This window comes from Myotis yumanensis, unplaced genomic scaffold (assembly GCF_028538775.1).
Source record: "Myotis yumanensis isolate MYYU_CA2020_CCGP unplaced genomic scaffold, mMyoYum1.0.hap1 SCAF_2, whole genome shotgun sequence".
Classification (NCBI taxonomy): Eukaryota; Metazoa; Chordata; class Mammalia; order Chiroptera; family Vespertilionidae; genus Myotis; species Myotis yumanensis.
Window position 1 is genome coordinate 15,064,784 of NW_027223753.1, and position 19,299 is coordinate 15,084,082.

Genomic DNA, 19,299 nt, shown 5'->3' on the forward strand with positions numbered 1-19,299 from the left:
TAGTGGCTGCCGGCTGCCGGCCGGGTACTCCCTCCCTTTCCCCAGCTGGCCCTGCCCCTTGGTCAAACTCCTGGACAAACTTCTGGTCGAGGGGACAACTTGCGTACTATGCTTTTATTAGGACTAGAGGTCCGGTGCACGAAATTTGTGCACAGAGGGGAGTGGGTCCCTCAGCCCTGCCTGCACCTTCTCCAATCTGGGATCGCTCTCACAATCCGGGACTGCTGGCTCCTAACTGCTCGCCTGCCTGCCTGCCTGCCTGCCTGCCTGATTGACGCCTAATTGTTCCCCTGCCAGCCCAATCGCCCCCAACTGCCCTCCCTTGCCGGCCTGGTCGCCCCCAACTGCCCTCCCCTGCAGGCCTGGTCGTCCCCAGCTGCCTTCCCCTGCTGGCCTGATCTCACCCCCAACTGCCCTCCCTACTGGCCTGATCTCGCCCCCAACTGCCCTCCCCTTCAGGCCCAGTTGCTCCCTGCTCTCCCCTACTGGCCTGGTTGCCCACAACTGCCCTCCCTGCTGGCCATCTTGTGGCAGCCATCTTGTGATGATGTGGGGGTGGCCATCTTGTGGCGACGTCACGGTGGCCATCTTGTGATGATGTTGCGCGACGCCACCTAGGCTTTTATTATATAGGATAGGATTTTATAGTTGAGGAAACCAAAAGGGAAGCAAAGCAAACATAGGGGAGCCAGAGTTTAAATCCAGAAAAGTCTGATTATGGAGCCTGATACTGGTCTGATGGGATAGACTTAAAGACTGTTCAAACTTATTTACAGTTACTGTAGTAGTTCATCAATCCATCCTTTTAAACTGTATCAAATATGCAGTAATGTATAAGTGAAGAAAATACAATAAGACTATAAAGATTATTGAACTATCTTGGAACAAAAGGCAAATAATTTAACAATCTAAAAAAAGTTGAAGAGAAAATAGCTATAAAGGACATTGGGATAACAGAAAATTTGAATATAGACTCTGATTTAGCTAATAGTATTATATCAATGTTAAATTTCCTGGTTTTGATCATTGTAGTGTAGGTTAAGTTAGAAAATGGTATTCTTACACACTGAAGTATTGGGGAGTTAAGGGGGCACACATCTTACTCTCAGTGATTCAGGGGGGAAGTATCTACACTAATAAAAGAGAAACATGGTAATTGGCGTACGACCGCTACCCTTCCCATTGGCTAATCAGCGTATCCTTATGCAAATTAACTGTCAGCCAAGATGGCGGCCTGCAGCCATGCACTGAAGCGAGCAGGGAGGTTTGCTTCCTCCAGACACTATAGACTCCAACGTTCCCCGTTCCCCGCCTCACTTGCCGGCCTCTCAACTGCAACTCTAAGCAACTATTACTATGTTGCAAATAAGAAGCTAAACAAAACCAGCTGTCAGTCAGTCCTGGACCGCAACATTGTATCCATGTTTTCAGCAGCGAGGTCTCAGAGCTAAAGCTGGCCCAGAATAAAAAAAAAAAAGAAAACAAGGAGCGGTTGGGAGCTTTTAGTCAACTGCCAGCGGGAAAACAGCTCTCAGCCCCTCAGCCAGCCTGGCCAGGCACCCCAGTGGGGACCCCCACCCTGATCCAGGACTCCCTTCAGGGCAAACCAGCCGGCCCCCACCCGTGCACCAGGCCTCTATCCTATATAGTGAAAGGGTAATATGCCTCCCGGCACCGGGATCAGCGTGACAGGGGGCAGCGCCCAAACCCCCTGATCAGCCCTGCTCTGTGCCTGCTAGCGGGGAGCTCCTCAATCCCCCGATCGCCCTGCGGCTCTGTGTGTGACAGGGTGCGGCGCCCCAACCCCCCACCCCCACGGGCCCTGCTCTGTGTGTGACAGGGTAGAGCCATAACCATTCCATCGGCCCTGCCCCGAGTGTGACAGTGGTGGCGCCCCAACCCCCTGATCGGCCCTGTTCTGTGGGTGATAGAGGGTGGCACCCCAACTCCCCTCCACGGGCCCTGCTCTGTGTGTGACAGGGTAGAGCCATAACCATTCCATCGGCCCTGCCCCGAGTGTGACAGTGGTGGCGCCCCAACCCCCTGATCGGCCCTGTTCTGTGGGTGATAGAGGGTGGCACCCCAACTCCCCTCCACGGGCCCTGCTCTGTGTGTGACAGGGTAGAGCCATAACCTCCCCATTGGCCCTGCCCCGAGTGTGACAGGGTGCAGCGCCCCAACCCCCTGATTGGCCCTGCTCTGTGCGTGACAGGGGGTGGCGCCGCAACCTCCCCATTGACCCTGCCTTGAGTGTAACGGGGCGGTGCCCCAACTCCCCTATCGGCCCTACTCTGTGAGTGACAGTGGGGAGCTCCTCAACCCTCTGATGGACCCTGCTCTGTTAGTGACAGGGGGCAGCGGCCCAACCCCCTGATTGGCCCTGCTCTGTGCGTGACAGGGGGTGGCGCCGCAACCTCCCCATTGACCCTGCTTTGAGTGTAACGGGGCGGTGCCCCAACCCCCCAATCAGTCTACCCTGAGCGTGACTGAGGGTGGCATCGCAACCTCCTGATCCGCCCTGCTCTGTGCATGACGGGGCGGCGCCCCAACTCCCCAATCGGCCCTGCTCTGAGCCTGACCAGGGGCTGCACCTAGGGATTGGGCCTGCCCTCTGCCACCCGGGAGCAGGCCTAAGCCAGCAGGTCGTTACCTCCCGAGGGGTCCCAGACTGCGAGAGGGCACAGGCTGGGCTGGGGGACCCCCCTCCCCCCGAGTGCACAAATTTTTGTGCACCGGGCCTCTAGTATATATATAAATAGAGAGAGACTGATTTTTAAAATAGGCAAAAAATGTAAGTAATGGTAACTCTGGGTAAAGAGTATACAGGAGTTCCTCGTACTATTCTTTTTAAAAAATATATTTTTATTGATTTCAGAGAGGAAGGGAGCGAGAGATAGAAACATCAATGATGAGAGAGAATCATTGATCGGTTGCCTGTTGCATGCCCCACACTGGGGATCGAGCCCGCAACCTGGGCCTGTGCTCTTGACCGGAATCAAACCCGGAACCCTTCAGTCTGCAGGCTGACACTCTATCCACTGAGCCAAACCTGCTAGGGCCCTTGTACTATTCTTAAAACTTTTCTGTTTGAAATTATAGTCCCTCCAAAAAAGTTACCCAAAACACAGGTAGAAAACAGGAAATGAAGGTGTAACATTCTAAGAATTTTTTTTCCTAATCAGGTGAAACATTCTTTCCTGTGCTCTGATTTTTTTTTTTAAGGGGTTAGAGGAAAGACTGAAACAAACAAAAAACCTTATCAGAAATAACTTGACTTTCTCAGATTTCAAAATCTAGCCATTCAGAGCTCCCCGACTCTCCAACCTCCAACAAAAATGGGCACAGTCTTTTCCTCACCTCTTTTTAATAGGTTGGAGGTAGGGGGAGATTCAAAACACGAGTGCCTCTAAGAACTAAGATACAAAGACGGTCCACCTTCAGTGATACTGAAAGTTGAGTTGGGTTGGTAGCATCTCCCTGCCTAAACACCTTCAGTGGCATGATGATAGCGACGGGATCTCACGTCAGAACTCTCTGGCCTTGTTTTCACGGGTTCCTGGCTCCTACCTACCTTCCTGACTCGGTCTCATGGCGTCCCCACCAAGCAGGTACACTCTGGCCACACAAGATTACTTGATGTCTGCGCACACTGACCTTTGTCCCCCTGCCTTTGCCCTTGAACGGCTTTGCTTGGAAGACGCTCCTGTTCTTTTCCTGCTGAAATTCTGTTCGTCCTTTCAGTCTCACCGTAACCTCCTGGGAATCCGTCTCTGATCTCACGCAGAATTATGTTTTCCTTTGTCTGTGCTGCCCTATCCGTGGTGTCAACACAGCGCTATCTGCTTTCATCCAGCAATCCTTATTCAGCGTCTACTGTAAGCTGGAAGCTGTGCCAGGGACTGGGGACTCAAAGGCAGTCATGGTCTGGTAGCTAGGGGTGAGTTGTAAGCAAAGAGTCATAAGGTAAGTACATAACAGAAAAATAAACAAAGAGCTATGAGAGCTAGGGACTCCACCTGACAGCGTCTTCTTGAAGAAAAGATTAGTGACAACCACAACTAGATACCATTGCCCCTCATCAGGTTCCTTTCCAGATTGGAGATGTCCAGCACAGTAATCCAGTTAAATGAATACGTGTAAAACAATTGTACCTGTAGGCCATCCAAGTAGAATTACTCGATAGAAAGCTAAAAATAGAAGCCTCTAGAGCTCAGGGGAGGGAGGGTGAGTCTGGATGTGTAAATCACACCGAGCGGTGTGGAAATATGTCTCTCTTCTCCGCGTCCAGCGCGGCTAGAGCGGGTCCGGGTGCCCTCCCAGGCGCTCTACAGCCGTGTGCTTAGGCAGGAAGACCAGGGGCAGATCGCCGTCTCAGGGGGTCGTGTGCTCTTCCCAAACTCCCCATCCCCTTCATCGCCCAAGATTCGGCCCTTGCTTCCCCCCAACTTTGGTGACATCCGTCCTGGCTTAAGCATCATTGTCCGAAAGGAGAGAGAGTATTGTCACACACTGTGTGTGCACCACAGGAGGCGAGAAACAGTAAATTGAGAAGCTCTGATGGTGAAGTGGTTAAATGCTTGGGTATGGCTCAGACAACGCAGGCAGAGGAAGACGAGGAAGAGGATGGGGAGGAAACCTCAGAGAGACAAGTTGTAAAGGGTGAGTGGAGAAAGAGGAGCCAGTGATAAAGGCAGCGGGGGAGGAAGGAGAGGCAGGAAGGAGGGGACCCGGAGGGCAGGGGCACAGGTGGTTTCGGAGCGCCTGGGGGGGCGGCAGGGCCTCGTGCGGCAGAGGTGGGCTGAGGCCTGAAGTTAGGTTCCAACTCTTAGGAAACCATTGCTGTCCACGGTGGGGGCGGTCTCAGCCAAAAGGTAGTGACAGAAATCCAGCCACCCTGAATTCAGGAGGGCCTGGAGTTGAGGACATGGACACAGCAAAGAAGTGACTGTTTCCAGGAAGTTGGTAGGAAATCGGAAGGACAGACAGAGAGGTAGACTGACGGACGGGAAGGTCCACTCTGAAAGGGTTTACTTTAATGCAGGTTGGGTGGGGACGGGAGTCTTGAACAGGTGTATTTTCCGAGGAAAAGGGACAGATGGAGAAGGAGAAATCGAAAGTATAGGAACCAGCTGAAGGAACACGGGCCTTCAGGAGTGGTCCGTGTTGTTGAGAAGACATTCCTGCTTTGCGGGAGCCCCTTGAGGAGAGGAACCAGGTCTTACGTACCTACTGTCCCTAGGAATCCCTGCACACAGTAGGCATTCAGAAAATGTTTCTTCAAGGGAGTAAAGGTTTTACCTTTAAAAATTAGTCTTTCCTGATTGATGTAGTAGAATAACAACAACAAGACCACTGTTTTTATCCTATAATTAGCATCCTGTAGTGTGCTCTACATATAAGCCATCTGTTTGCGGCCTTATGTTCTTTGAAATAAGAAGGACAATAAATTGAGTATTATTGAGGTAGTAGTAATCATGATCCCTTAACTTTTCTGTGCTTGAAATTTCTTGAATTCTGTATCAGCATCTTCAGATGTGTTACAGCAGTGGTTCTCAACCTTGGCTGCACATTAGAATCACCTGAGAATCTTTTTAAAATCCTGATTTCTGGGCCTCATCCTCCACAAATTCTGTTTCTTTGTTACTAATGTTGTGGCCCCACCCCATAACAAAGAAACAGAATTTCCGGAGGATGAGGCCCAGAAATCAGGATTTTAAAAAGATTCCCAGGTGATTCTAATGTGCAGCCAAGGTTGAGAACCACTGTGTTACGGTGAAGGCACTCTGCTGGGTGGGTGTGGGGTGCAGTTCATTGGAGGAGATGGACATGAACAGGACAGGCTCTCTCCCACTGTTTAGCAGAGGGACTCCGTCAGCTCCATGCTTTGGGGTTAAAATTCTTAATTTTTTAAATGTTCAGAAAAAGGACATCATTTTGATTGTTGTCTATGACAGATGTTACCTACTGTAAATATTTCTAATGTTAACAAGGACTGACTTTGTGTAGAACTTTCAGTTCTGTAACTCAATTCTTTGAGAGTATATCCAAAAAGAACAAATTGGTTAACAGAGGTAACATCAGCTCCTCGCTGACCACATTTCAGGCTGCAGATGGTGAGTGAATCAGTGTGGGTTTTATTCTGCTGTGCCGTTTCCATGTTGAAGACCTAAAACCCACAACAAATATGTGAAGGCAGCTCTGGTTCACATTTTCCTTCCCGCGGCTTGTACACTAGCGTACATATTGATGGTATCTCATTTTCTGTTATCTTTTTCCCCCTCGATTTCACTAGAAAACTTTTTGCCGTTTTTTTTTTTTTTTTTGGTATTGTATCATTGCCAGTGAACTATATTACACAAAATATGCTAAGCAAATCAAATTAGTGTATATAGAATTCATTTGTGAAGACTAATGAGCTGATTTAAATGCTGACTTATCTTTAGTGAATAAAATTGTTTCCCTTGATGAGTTGCTGTCTTGAGAATTGATTGGAACATTGTTTGCTCAAAATCTTACCTCTGTTGTTTTCTTTCTTTGACAGTAGATGCCTGGTAGACATCTTAGAACTTTAAAAACAGAGAAGACCTGCTTTTAGGGGAAAATGCTGAGGGACACTATGAAATCTTGGAATGATAGCCAGTCAGGTCTCTGTACCAGTGACCAAGAAGAGGAAGAAGAGATGGTTTTTGGTGAAAATGAAGATGACTTGGAAGAGATGATGGATTTAAGTGATCTGCCCACCTCTCTTTTTGCCTGCAGTGTCCATGAAGCAGTGTTTGAGGTGCAAGAGCAGAAGGTAGGCACACGTCCTGCCTTTCCCTGCATTGGTAGTGTGTTGACTGTATGTGGACTGGGGGGAACAGAGCAGATGGCTGCCATTTGCAGAGTCTGTTACTGGTCCATGACAAGTACGGAAAAGATGCATCAACCTTTACACATTTGCTGCAGCATTTTTATAGTGTTTTTTTTCTTTTCATTTTATTTATAGTAATCTTATAAGTGTCAGTCTGCAATAGAGAGGACATATTTCCTTCCCCACAAATATTTTGGGAACCACTGGTTTATAGTGAATCAGGTTTTATTAAGCATTTATTCATTCATTCACCCACTTTTGGAGCCTGTAGTTAAGAAAAAGCTACTGATTTTTAGTGTGGCTTCCTATTAATTGGGAATAAATTCACAAAAGTTCTTTTCTGGGGCTAATTAAATAATTAGGACTATGTGTGATTTCATTGTAATAGAATCTATATATATAAAAGCCTAAGCGACCGTTATGACCGAATGACCGGAACAACCAGTTGCTATGACATGCACTGACCACCAGGGGGCAGACGCTCAACGCAGGAGCTGCCCCCGGTGGTCAGTGTGCTCCCGCAGCCAACCTCCCACAGTCCTGATCACCTGATTGGGGCCGGGCCCCAGGCCGGGCCAGGGAATCGGGTGGATGGCGGTGGGGCTGGTGGCCAACCTCCCCCTGGCCGGTAGTGATGGTGTGGCGGCAAGAGAAGGGGGAGGCAGGGAGCCGCGTGGTGGTGAGACACCAAAAGCGGTGTCGGTGTCCGGCATCTATTCCTTCCACGTCCGGCCCAACGACTGTCGCCTCCTCTCCTGACCCTGCCAGGGCCTTCAGGTCCCAATTGGCCTGGCCCCAGTCAGCCCTGACCCCTGGCCAGGCCTAGGGACCCCACCTGTGCACGAATTTCATGCACCAGGCCTCTAGTTGTTAATATTTCTTGTTTTACTTTCTACAGTTTGACTTGGGCAAAATGGTTATTTTTTAAAGGCTGCTTTCCTTTAGTTCATTTATTATTTACCTGGAAAGAGAGAGGTTTTGTGTGTTTATTTTTCTGTCATGACCTCACAAAAGCCTATAGGTCTTAGTCCTGCCGAAGTAAACTATTTCTCCCATTGCTACAAATTTGGCATGTTTTGAGACTTTCTCTCACAGTGCTATCAGCAGACCTCTCAGTTTGTGTCTGTCACTGGTTTCCTCCCAGTGACTTCCTTGGAGCAGAACTCCATATAGTTTGACTCAGTACGTACTTGAGTGCCTCCACTGTGTAAAGCACCGTGCCAGTCGCTTCGGGGCACAGCAGGAACTGAAACCGCTTCTGCCTGAGACAGTTGACAGTCCTGCAGTGGAGAGAAGTCGTTTGATGTACGATGGAATCCCAGTGCCTTTAGAGACACTTGAAAGTACATTGGTGAGAGGGTGACATCCAGTTGGCATAAAAGTTCTTATGGAGAGATGACGTTGGGCTAGAGCTGTGAGAGTTGGCTAGGAAGTTAGTGAGGAAAGGAAGGGGAATTCTGACCAGAGGGAAGAAAATGAATGAAAGAGCTGATTCATGATGAGTGTGGACCAACCACTTCAGCGAGTAGTAAGCAGTTCCGTGTGGCTAGTGCAGGGGTGGGCAAACTTTTTGACTCGAGGGCCACAATGGGTTCTTAAACTGGACCGGAGGGCCGGAACAAAAGCATGGATGGAGTGTTTGTGTGAACTAATATAAATTCAAAGTAAACATCATTACATAAAAGGGTACGGTCTTTTTTTTTTTTTTTAGTTTTATTCATTTCAAACGGGCCGGATCCGGCCCGCGGGCCGTAGTTTGCCCACGGCTGGGCTAGTGCATAGGTGAGATGTAGCCAAAGGCAAGAGAAATCTGGCCAGGGCCCTGGCTGGGTAGCTCAGTTGGTTAGAGCATTGTCCTGATGCGCCAAGGTGGCAGGTTTTATCTCTGTTCAGAGCACATACAAGAATCAACGAATGAATGCATAAATAAGTGGAACAACAAATCAACTTTTCTCTCTCTAAAATTAATAAACAAAAATTTTTAAAAAGAAAATTTATTTATTTATTTTAAATATATATTTTATTGATTTCGGAGTGGAAGAGAGAAGGGAGAGAGGTAGAAACATCAGTGATGAGAGAGAATCATTGATCGGCTACCTCCTGCACACCCCATATTGGGGATCGAGCCCACATGTGCCTTGATGGGGAAGCCATCCATGACTTCCTGGTTCATAGGTTGACACTCAACCACTGAGCCACACTGGCCAGGTGAGTATTTTCTTTAAAAAAAGAGAAATCGGGCAGGAAAGTGAGTGTGGGGCATCCTGCAAAGCTCAGGAGCTGGCCCTTCTGTGGTAAATAACCTTCTGAGCAAGGAGTGATGATCAGAATTACGCGTCAGGAAGATCACCTGACAGCATGTGAGGCCGTGGAGGAAGGAAAGCCTGTAGCAGGGAGCCAGTTAGGAGAGAGGATGCTGGAGACCCAAAAGTGGAACAAGGGGGCGGGAATACAGCCGCCAATTTTTTATCTTTTGGGTTTGTTTTCATTTACAAATGCTGTTTTCTTTCCCATATTCAGTCATAATATAGAAATTTTGAAATAATCCGATCCTAATTTTCTCATACTTCCTAAGAACTCTAAATTTTCATATAATTACATTAACCTTGTTTATTTGTTGTGAGAAGCACATATGCTACTAGTTTATCTTAAAATGATATTCATCTGGAGCACTTTAGATTTTGCTACTTGGGCAGTTTTGAATTTCTTCCCTGTATCTAACCTAAATGTCTATTGGAAATCATATCAGCAGAAATTCTAGTAGCAGTTCAGGGGATTTCAAGTAATATACACTTCTTAGTCATAGTAAATCCTATATAGTAAAAGCCTAATATGCTAAGTGTCTGGTCATCCGGTCAGCCATTCAAGCAGTCAAAGCGTAATATGCTAATGATATGCTAAGGCCACTCAGTCGCTCGCTATGATGTGCACTGACCACCAAGGGGCAGACAGTCAACCAGTCACTATGATGTGCACTGACCTCCAGTGTTCAGACAGTCGACCGTCGACCAGTCGCTATGACATGCATTGACCACCAGGGGGCAGACACTCTGACCAGTAGGTTAGCTTGCTGCTGGGGTCCGGCCGATCCGGACTGAGTGAGCCCTTCCATGGTCCCTCCCTGGCTGGCCAACCTCCCCTGTCCGTCCCTGGCCCCAATATTGCACCAGTGAGGTCCCTCGGCCTGGCCTGCACCCTCTTGCAATCTGGGACCCCTCGGGGGATGTCAGAGAGCCAGTTTTGGCCCGATGGCGGAACAACCTGTGTCTATGATGCACACTGACCACCAGGAGGCAGACGCTCAATGCAGAAGCTGCCCCTGGTGGTCAGTGCACTCCCACAGGGGGAGCGCTGCTCAGCCAGAAGCCGGGCTCACGACTGGCGAGCACAGCAGCGGTGGTGGGAGCCTCTGCTGCCTCCGCGGCAGCGCTAAGGATGTCCAACTGCTGGCTTAGGCCCGCTCCCCAGTGAGTGGATCTAAGCCGGCAGTCGGACATCCCCCAAGGGCTCCTGGACTGTGAGAGGGCGCAGGCCGGGCTGAGGGACGCCCCCCTCCCGAGTGCACAAATTTCATGCACCGGGCCTCAGGTTTTATATTAAAGCTTTAGTAGTTATACACTGGAAACTGTAAAATATAAAATGTTTATATAATAAAATTATGTGAATCATCAATGGATAAGAAATGTGAAGAGAATCAAATGTTTTCTTTACCTTTTTCTTCTCACAGTCAGTGTCTTATTCTGCTGTAATTTTTCCAGAATAACCCATTTATGCAGGTCATCCACATACATGCAAAGAACAAAGCAAAACAAAAACCATTTCTGGGGGATTATAGGCAGGATCATCGCGATTCCAATTAAATGCTTTATTTTCAAAAGAATCTTAGGTTGTTTTTATTTCTAACTTAAAGAGCTTTTTATCTTTATAATTTTGTAATTGTTGGAATGAGCTTTTAACCTCTTCTGAATAGTAGACCAAATAACAGGTACCATTTTAATGTACAGGAGACTCTTCATTTTAGATTGCTAGACCTTGGCTCTACATTTTCATTAATGTTTCTTGAAAATAGTGTGTGTGAGGTGGGGAAGGAAAAGTAAAGAATATAATAAACCGCAAGAAAAATAAACTGAGGAAAAGCCTTATCTCTTCATTTATTTTTCTGCAGCAGCACGGGTGTTCGTTTTCATGCATTTGCTCAGCTAAGCAGTAGCTCCATCGGGAGGGCTGCAGGTTTAGTACCTAATTTTTCTGTAACAGATTTGGATTTTTCCCAATATGATTTTTTTATTTACTTGCTCGTTTTTAACCCTAGTTTTTCCTTCCTTAAAATAAGAAAAAAATAAGCAGGCTTCTGATTTGAACATGAGAGGTTTTTAAAATACAGCATAGAGGCCTGGCCAGGTAGCTCAACTGGTTAGAGCATGGTCCTGATACACCAAGGTTGCAAGTTCGATCCCTGGTCAGGGCACATACAAGAATCAACCAATGAATACATAAATAAGTGTAACAACAGATCGATGTCTCTTTCTCTTGTTCACACCTTTCCTCTCTCAAATCAATAAATAAATTTTAAAAATACAGCTTGGGTTTTTATAATGTAAGAACTAGGACTGTTTCCTCTCTTTTAGGTCTGTGTGTCTGAGGGGACTCAGTAAATGTTGATGCAAAGCAATGTTGTTGATGGGGACTAACTTTATTAAAAAATGCATATGGCCGTAACCAGTTTGGCTCAGGGGATAGAGCGTCTGCCTGCGGACGCAAGGGTCCCAGCTTCGATTCCGGTCAAGGGCATGTACCTTGGTTGCGGGCACATCCCCAGTAGGAGGTGTGCAGGGGGCGGCTGATGGATGTTTCTCTCTCATCGATGTTTCTGACTCTCTATCCCTCTCCCTTCCTCTCTGTAAAAAAAACAATAAAATATATATTTAAAAAAATAAAATAAAATAAAAAATGCATATGGCTTTTGGATTATAGTCCCTTCACAAAGTACTGCCCTAAAATGTCTCTACTGATCCGCTCACCATAGGCCATTTGATCTGAGTTTTCTTTTTTTCTAATTTTAAGGTTCTGTTTAATAAACAACATATAAAGTTACAAGACAGATCACAGACTGAAAAAAATATTTTCAAACATAGAAATTATCATGGATTAGTATACATGATATATATGCATATGTATGTGTGATATATATGTACATCTGTCATATATATTATACACTAGAGGCCCGGTGCACGACATTCATGCACTGGGGGAGGAGGGGTCCATCAGCCTGGCCTGCACCCTCTTGCAGTCCAGGACCCCTCAGGGGTCCTTAGCACTGCCACTGCGCTCGCCAGCCATGAGCCCGGCTTCTGGCTGAGTGGTACTATCGCAATGGGAGCTCACTGACCACCAGGGGGCAGCTCCTTCATTGAGCATTTGCCCCCCGGTGGTCAGTGCATGTCATAGCAACCGGTCATTCCACCATTCGGTCGATTTGCATATTAGCCTTTTATTATATAGGATATGTATCTCCTATAACTCACTTTATTTTTATTTTATTTTTTAATATTTCAAGAAAGACGATCTTAAATATAATAATGTTACATGCAGTACACCTTAATATCTCAAGAAAACCAACTTTAAATAATGTTACATGCAATAAACATTAATATTTCAAGAAAAAAAGGATTTTAAGTATAATAATACTAGAGGCCCGATGCACAAAATTTGTGCAAGAGTAGGCCTTTGCAGCCCTGGCGGCTGCCTCAGCCCTCGCAGCCGCAGCATCGTCCAGACAGTCGTTCTGCTGCTCGGCCGTTTAGTCTATTTGCATATTATGCTTTTATTATTATAGATTACCAAAACTGCACTAACATAGTATGATATTACAGAAGTTGTAGGGAATATTAAAAATCTGCAAATAACAGGATTACTTCTATTATATTCTAAAATATTTTTTTCCTCTGGCTATATTTCTGAGTTGTTTTCCAATGATGATGGTTGGGGTATATGAAAACATCTCTACTTCCTCTCTCTGTGCCACTTAGCATCTAATGCAGATCTCAGTACTAGGCAACATCTATTAAATGTTTATTGAATGAATGGATTCCATAAGATGGTCGTTGAGGATTAGTGCTGTGATGAAGTTACAGAATTATCAGCTGAGTGAGGTTAGGTAATGCATCAGAGATTTCATCTGAAATTATGAGCTCAGATACACTGGCCCAAATTCTTTTGTGGTGTGTATAATTATATGTACAATATAAATCTTTCTATCAAGCATTTGGTTCTTCACCCTCCATTTAAAGAAGAGTGTTATTTAAGAAAAGTAAATGGTCTTTCGAAGTTAACTGGATATACTGATTCTCTGGTTTTTAGACTAAATCAATTGCGTGTTTTCTGACACAATCTTCAATCCAGAAGAAGTAAGTCCTTCTTTGAGAAAGTAATTTGTTTTAAATTTGGGAATTGAAAAAGGGATTTAGAGGAAGAATGTTTCTGTTTAGTGAACTGTATTTTTAATAGTGCCTTGAATGTAATAAGATTTCAGTAAATACTTGTTTAATTGAATTTGTAGTGCTATTCTGGCTATAAGTAAATGGAAAACCATACTATGTCCATGAGCTGGAAGATTTAATATTGTTCAGATGTCAGTACCACCAAAAGCAATCTACAAATTCAATGTAATTCTTATCAAAATCCCAATGACATTTCTTGCAGAAATAGAGTAACTCATTCTAAAATTCATATGGAATCTCAAAAGACCCCCAACTAGCCAAAACAACCTTGAAAAAGAACGAAGTTGGAGGGCTCACACATCCCGATTTCAAAACTTAGTGCAAGCCCTAACTGGTTTGGCTCAGTGGATGGAGCGTCAGCCTGCGGACTCAAGGGTCCCGGGTTCGATTCCGGTCAAGGGCATGTACCTTGGTTGCGGGCACATCCCCAGTGGGGAGTGTGCAGGAGGCAGCTGATCGATATTTCTCTCTCATCGATGTTTCTAACTCTCTATCCCTCTTCCTTCCTCTCTGTAAAAAATCAATAAAATATATTTTAAAAAAACAAACTTAGTGCAATGCTACAGAGGTCAGAACAGTATGGTACTTATATGTCAATTATATCTTAATAAAAATAAAAAATAAACCAGTGAGGTACTGGCGTTAAGACAGACATATTGCCCTGGCCTGCATGGCTCAGTGGTTAGAGCATTGGCCTGCCCACCAAAGAGTTTTGGGTTAGATTCTGGTCAAGGGCACGTACCTGGGTTGCAGGTTCAATCCCTGGCCCTGGTCAGGATGCATGTAGGAGGCAACCAATCATATCGATGTTTCTCTCCCTCCCCCCCCTCTTTCCCTCTGAAAATCAATGGGAAAAATATTCTTGGGTGAGGATTAAAAAAAAAAAAAAAAGACAGATAAATTGACCAATGGAATAGAATAGAATAGAGTCCCAAAAAATGAACCCTTGCCTGTACTGTCAAATGATTTTTAATGATGTTGCCAAGACCATTCAATAGGAAAAGAGCAATCTTTTCAACAAGTGGTGCTGGGAAAACTAGATATTTACATACAAAAGAATAAAGTTGGACCCTTACCTTGTACTATATACAAAAATTAATTCAAAATGGATCAAAGACCTAAATGTAAGAGGTAAAATTCTTAGAAGAAGCAAAGGGGAAGAGCTTTTTGACATTGAATTTGGCATAATTTCTTGGATATGACACCAAAAGCTCGGGCAATAATAGAAAAAGTAAATAGGACTTCATCATAATAAAAAATGTGTGCATCATCATCATCTGTAATACTTTCAACAATAAATATACATTTTTTAAAAATGTATGCATCACACCTTGCCGGTGTGGCTCAGTTGTTGAATGTCGACCTATGAACCAAGAGGTCACTGGTTTGATTCCCAGTCAGGGCACATGCCCAGGTTTCGGGCTCAGTCTCCACTGGGGTGCATGTAGGAGTCAGCTGATTGATGATGTTTCTCTCTAATCAATGTTTCTATCTCTATCCCTCTCCCTCTCTAAAAATATAAAAATAAAAATGTGTGCATCAAAGGTCACTATTAAGTGAAAAGGCAACCTACAAAATGAGAGAAAACATTTTCAAATCATATGTCTGATAAGGGATTAATATCCAGAGTATATGAAAGAGCTCCTAAAACTCAACAACAACAAAAAACACCCAACTGAATAATGGGCAAAGGACTTAAATAGACATTTCTCCAAAGAAAATACATAAATCACCAATAAGTACATGAAAATATGTTCAACATCACTAATAATTAGGGAAATACAAATCAGAATCACAATGAGATAACCACTTCACACCCACTAGGATGGCTATTATAAAAAATTATAAAAACAGAAAAGTGTTGGCAAGGATGTGGAGAATTAGAACCCTTATGCACTGCTGGTGGGAATGCAAAATGGTGCAGCTGCTGTGGAAAACAGTGGCAGTTTCTTAAAAAATTTAAGCATCACCCTGGCTGGTTGGCTCAGGCGGTTAAGCATCGTCCTGTGCTCCAAAAGGTTGCTGGTTCAATTCCCAGTTAGGGCACATACCCAGGTTGGGGGTTTAATCCCTGGCCAGGTTGAGTACAAGAGGCAACCGATCGATGATTCTCTCCATTGATGTTTCTCTCTCTTTCTCTTTCCCTCCCTCCCTCCCTCTCTCCCCCTCCCCTAAAATCAATAAAAACATGTTTAAAATATTTTTTAAACAGAATTTAAGCATAGAACTACCATATGATCTAGCATGTGGACACCCGCCTCACCCCGCCTGTGCTCCAGCACCCCATGCCAGATGACCCCTTCCTTACCCCACATGGACTGCTCCGGGCGACTACAACTCTCCACTTTCCATCAGCACGGACACACTTCCCTTACTTGGCCTCACCTAAAGGCTTGTGGACTGAATGTTCAGGAAGAGGAAGTATGCCTTATTCTTAAAAGAACAAGTAGTACATTTAGCCCTAGCCGGTTTGGCTCAGTGGATAGAGTGTCATCCCGTGAACTGAAGAGTCCCAGGTTCAATTCCATTCATGGGCACATACCTCAGTGGCACGCTCAATCCAGGCCCTGGTCAGGGCGCATGCGGGAGACAGCCGATCGATGTGTCTCTCTTACATCAATGTTTCTCTGTCACCCCCTTCCTTCCACTCTCTCTAAAAGTCAAGGGTGAGCATAAAATAAAAGCACACAAGCATTTTTTAAAAATAATAATAATACATTTAAGTTCCTTCCCAGGGTTGTTTCTGGCATTTTCTCAAATCTACATGTCTTTGGAAAGGTGGGTCCCTAACTTGAACAATCACCTTCATCCTCTAATGTTCATGAAGGAAACACCACTAAGAAGACAAACTTCTACCCTGGAATGCATCGCACAATCAGCATTTGTTTCTCAGCACCTGGGATAGTGCCGGACCTGCATCAGTGAGTGAATGGATGAACAGTGAGAAAGAATCCAGGACAGATCTGCATGGAGACCAAAGAAATGGAAGCTTCAGGTTACTGCCAATCACTAAGCACATGGGCAAGACCAAGAAGCAAACGTGTTTTGATCTTTGTGGAGAACTGACCTCAGTGGAGAATTCCGTCTTGCTGCTCCACGATTTCCTGTGTGCTTTAATTAAAAACTTCCTGTCAGCCATTTCCATTTGCTTTAGGTGGCTTATCATTCTCCTTTGCCAGCTTGGCACCATGAATACATGAAGAGCAAAGCATTTTCAATGCCCTCATCAAACAGTTGATTTTATTTTTTAAAATATATTTTTATTTCAGAGAGGAAGAGAGAGAGAGAGAGAGAGAAATATCAACAATGAGAGAGTCATTGATTGGCTGCCTCCTGCACACCCCACACGGGATCGAGCCCACAACCTGGGCATGTGCCCTGACTGGGAACCAAACCATGACCTCCTGGTTCATAGGTTAACTCTCAACCAGCAAACAGTTGATTTTAATAAATAGCAAACAAGCCCTGGCCGGTGTGGCTCAGTTGGTTGAGTGTTGTCCCATGCACCAAAAGGTCACTGGTTCGATTCCCGGTCAGGGTACATGCCCAGGTTTCGAATTTGACCCCCAGTTGGGGTGCATATGAGAGGCAACCAATCGATGTTTCTCACATCGGTGTTCCTCTCCCTCTCCCTCTCTTTCTAAGATCAATTTAAAAATTAAAAAATAATAATAATAATAAATAGCTAACAAAATAAAAAAGCAAAATTAATAAGTTTAAAAGCCACTGAAGTGAAAACTATATTCTTTCAATGTGTAGAATTTGAATATAACTACTACCAAAAAAATCCCTGCTATCTTCTCCCTCAATTCAAGTCCCAAGTTCATAGCAGAGTGTCACAGTGTCATAACAGAGAAGCTTCAAGGGCCAGGGTTCATAGGTTAAGCTCTGAAGAGTCCTGGGAAGATAGACCCCGATCTCATTAATCAGGGGTGCACAGTATCACCCACTGAGTGCGCGTCTCCTGGGAGGGCACGTCTCCCACCCGACGGCTCCAGCAGTGGGAGGCCTCTATTGGCAGCCCCCATGGTACCTGCTGTCTAGTTCATGTGGTGTCATCGCGGTGCATTCACCTGCCAGGGGAGCCCACACCATGCAGAAGACCGCCTATTTTTGTTACCACAAATAGCAAGTGGACTATTGCAGCAGCTCTACCCTGTATCTGCTCATAATAGTATTCGTGCTCCCAACTTACTGTGCTAAGAGCTTTAAGTATTCACTCTTTCTGTCCTCCACAGTAACCCAGCGAACTGGGTGCTTTTATTACCCGCATCAGCAGGTAAAGAAGCTGTAGGTACAGCTTGCCCAACGTCACACAGATGTATAATAGAGCCAGGAGTCAGCCTCAGACAGCCTAGCTCCAGAGTTCTGTGACTTGAGAAGGTACGTGCCTGGTAGAAGCCATAAGACCTTCCTGAAGTTACCTGTCCAGGTTGTGGTTTGCTCCTGAGGTCTTTCCTTTGTGGTTTCAGAAGGAGGACGTGAACATTCTGTTACTGGATGCAGAAAGGAGTCTTTTGTCCGTGCTCATAGCCGAAGAGCAGAGAGCTTCCCGTTCTCAAGGATGGGCAGTGTCCTCCACATCCTCTCTCAGGTGTGGAGGAGGGTTTAGTCCAGTGATGGCGAACCTATGACACGCGTGTCCGAGGTGACACTCGAACTCATTTTTTTGGTTGATTTTTCTTTGTTAAATGGCATTTAAATATATAAAATAAATATCAAAAATATAAGTCTTTGTTTTACTATGGTTGCAAATATCAAAAAATTTCTATATGTGACACAGCACCAGAGTTAAGTTAGGGTTTTTCAAAATGCTGACACGCCGAGCTCAAAAGGTTCGCCATCACTGGTTTAGTATGTTCATCAGTGTGAGTGCTGAAACTGTTTCCTTTTCCTGTGCATGGTTTTCAGAGGAAGAACCCACATGTGTGTTTTTCTCACCTTAGATCAAAACTGTATGTTTGAGCCCTAGCCAGTTTGGTTCAGTGGATAGTGTCGGCCTGTGGACTCAAGAGCCCCAAGTTCAATTCCGGTCAAGGTTGCAGGCTCAATCCCAGTAGGGTGGGTGCAGGAGGCAGCCAATCAATTCTTTTTCATCATTGATGTTTCTGTCTCTCCCTGTCCCTTTCTGATAGAAATCAATTTTTAAAAATGTATTTTTTAAAACCTGTATGTTTGAGTCCAAGTGCCTGGATGAGTTTGCAAGCCTGTTTGGTGAGCCATCTTGAGTCTGGATGAGGTCATTTTGCCCACCTGTAACCTGACTGCCTCTTCGGGATGCCCACCAACCAGCTCAGCGAGGGGGCACCTTGAGCAGGAGGCAGATTCTCTTGTTTGCTCTCTCCCCTGTTCTATTTCATCTGCACTTTTCCTCCAGGGGCTTTGTCATCTGTCTTCTCTGCTCTTTTCAGTAAACAACCAAAAACACCTTTAAGCTAAAGTTGGGAGAGCCTTGCTTCTGGTGGGGGACTGTCTAGATCTGGCATCTCATTCGTCCTCACAGCTATGGTTTGAGGATTGTGCTCTCCCAGTGATAGCCCCAGAACACCAACTGACAGGTGCTCTTGCTGACCCATGGGCTGCAGGTGGCCTGCAGGGCTTGAGTATCATTGATTGAGTGCAGTTCCTTTGTATCTGAGCGAGGGAGGGGGAGAGACAGAGACAGAGACAGAGACGGGCTCTGTAGGGACTCCTCTGGTAGACACCCTGTCTGCTGCCTAAGCAGCTTAGCTGTTAATGTAATTGGGTGGTAGCTGCGGTTGCAGAGCTCATTCCCCTCCTTAAGTGGCAGGCTGGGCTGTTGAGGTGTTTTGAGGCTAGCAATTGGCCCCACACTGCTTGACAATGACTTCTGCATTGTGCACACATCTGCCCTGCAAGCAGTCATAGGGGAAAAGGGAGACATTTTTATAACCAGAATTACTACTAGCAATTGTTATCCTATAG

At 45.4% G+C, this 19,299-nt stretch overlaps 1 protein-coding gene across 2 annotated transcripts in view; it reads left to right on the forward strand.

Moving 5' to 3' along the window:
* Window positions 1–19,299, forward strand: part of RCAN3 (RCAN family member 3) — a 34,912-nt gene that overhangs the window by 2,797 nt on the left and 12,816 nt on the right. Inside the window, exon 2 of one of the 2 annotated variants that reach the window (XM_070404363.1) lies at window positions 6,542–6,796. In XM_070404363.1, coding sequence (XP_070260464.1) covers window positions 6,602–6,796 — 195 coding nt within the window. In that variant the 5' untranslated portion in view covers window positions 6,542–6,601. The remainder of the gene's footprint in view (window positions 1–6,541; window positions 6,797–19,299) is intronic. The other variant, XM_070404364.1, reaches the window with a different exon arrangement.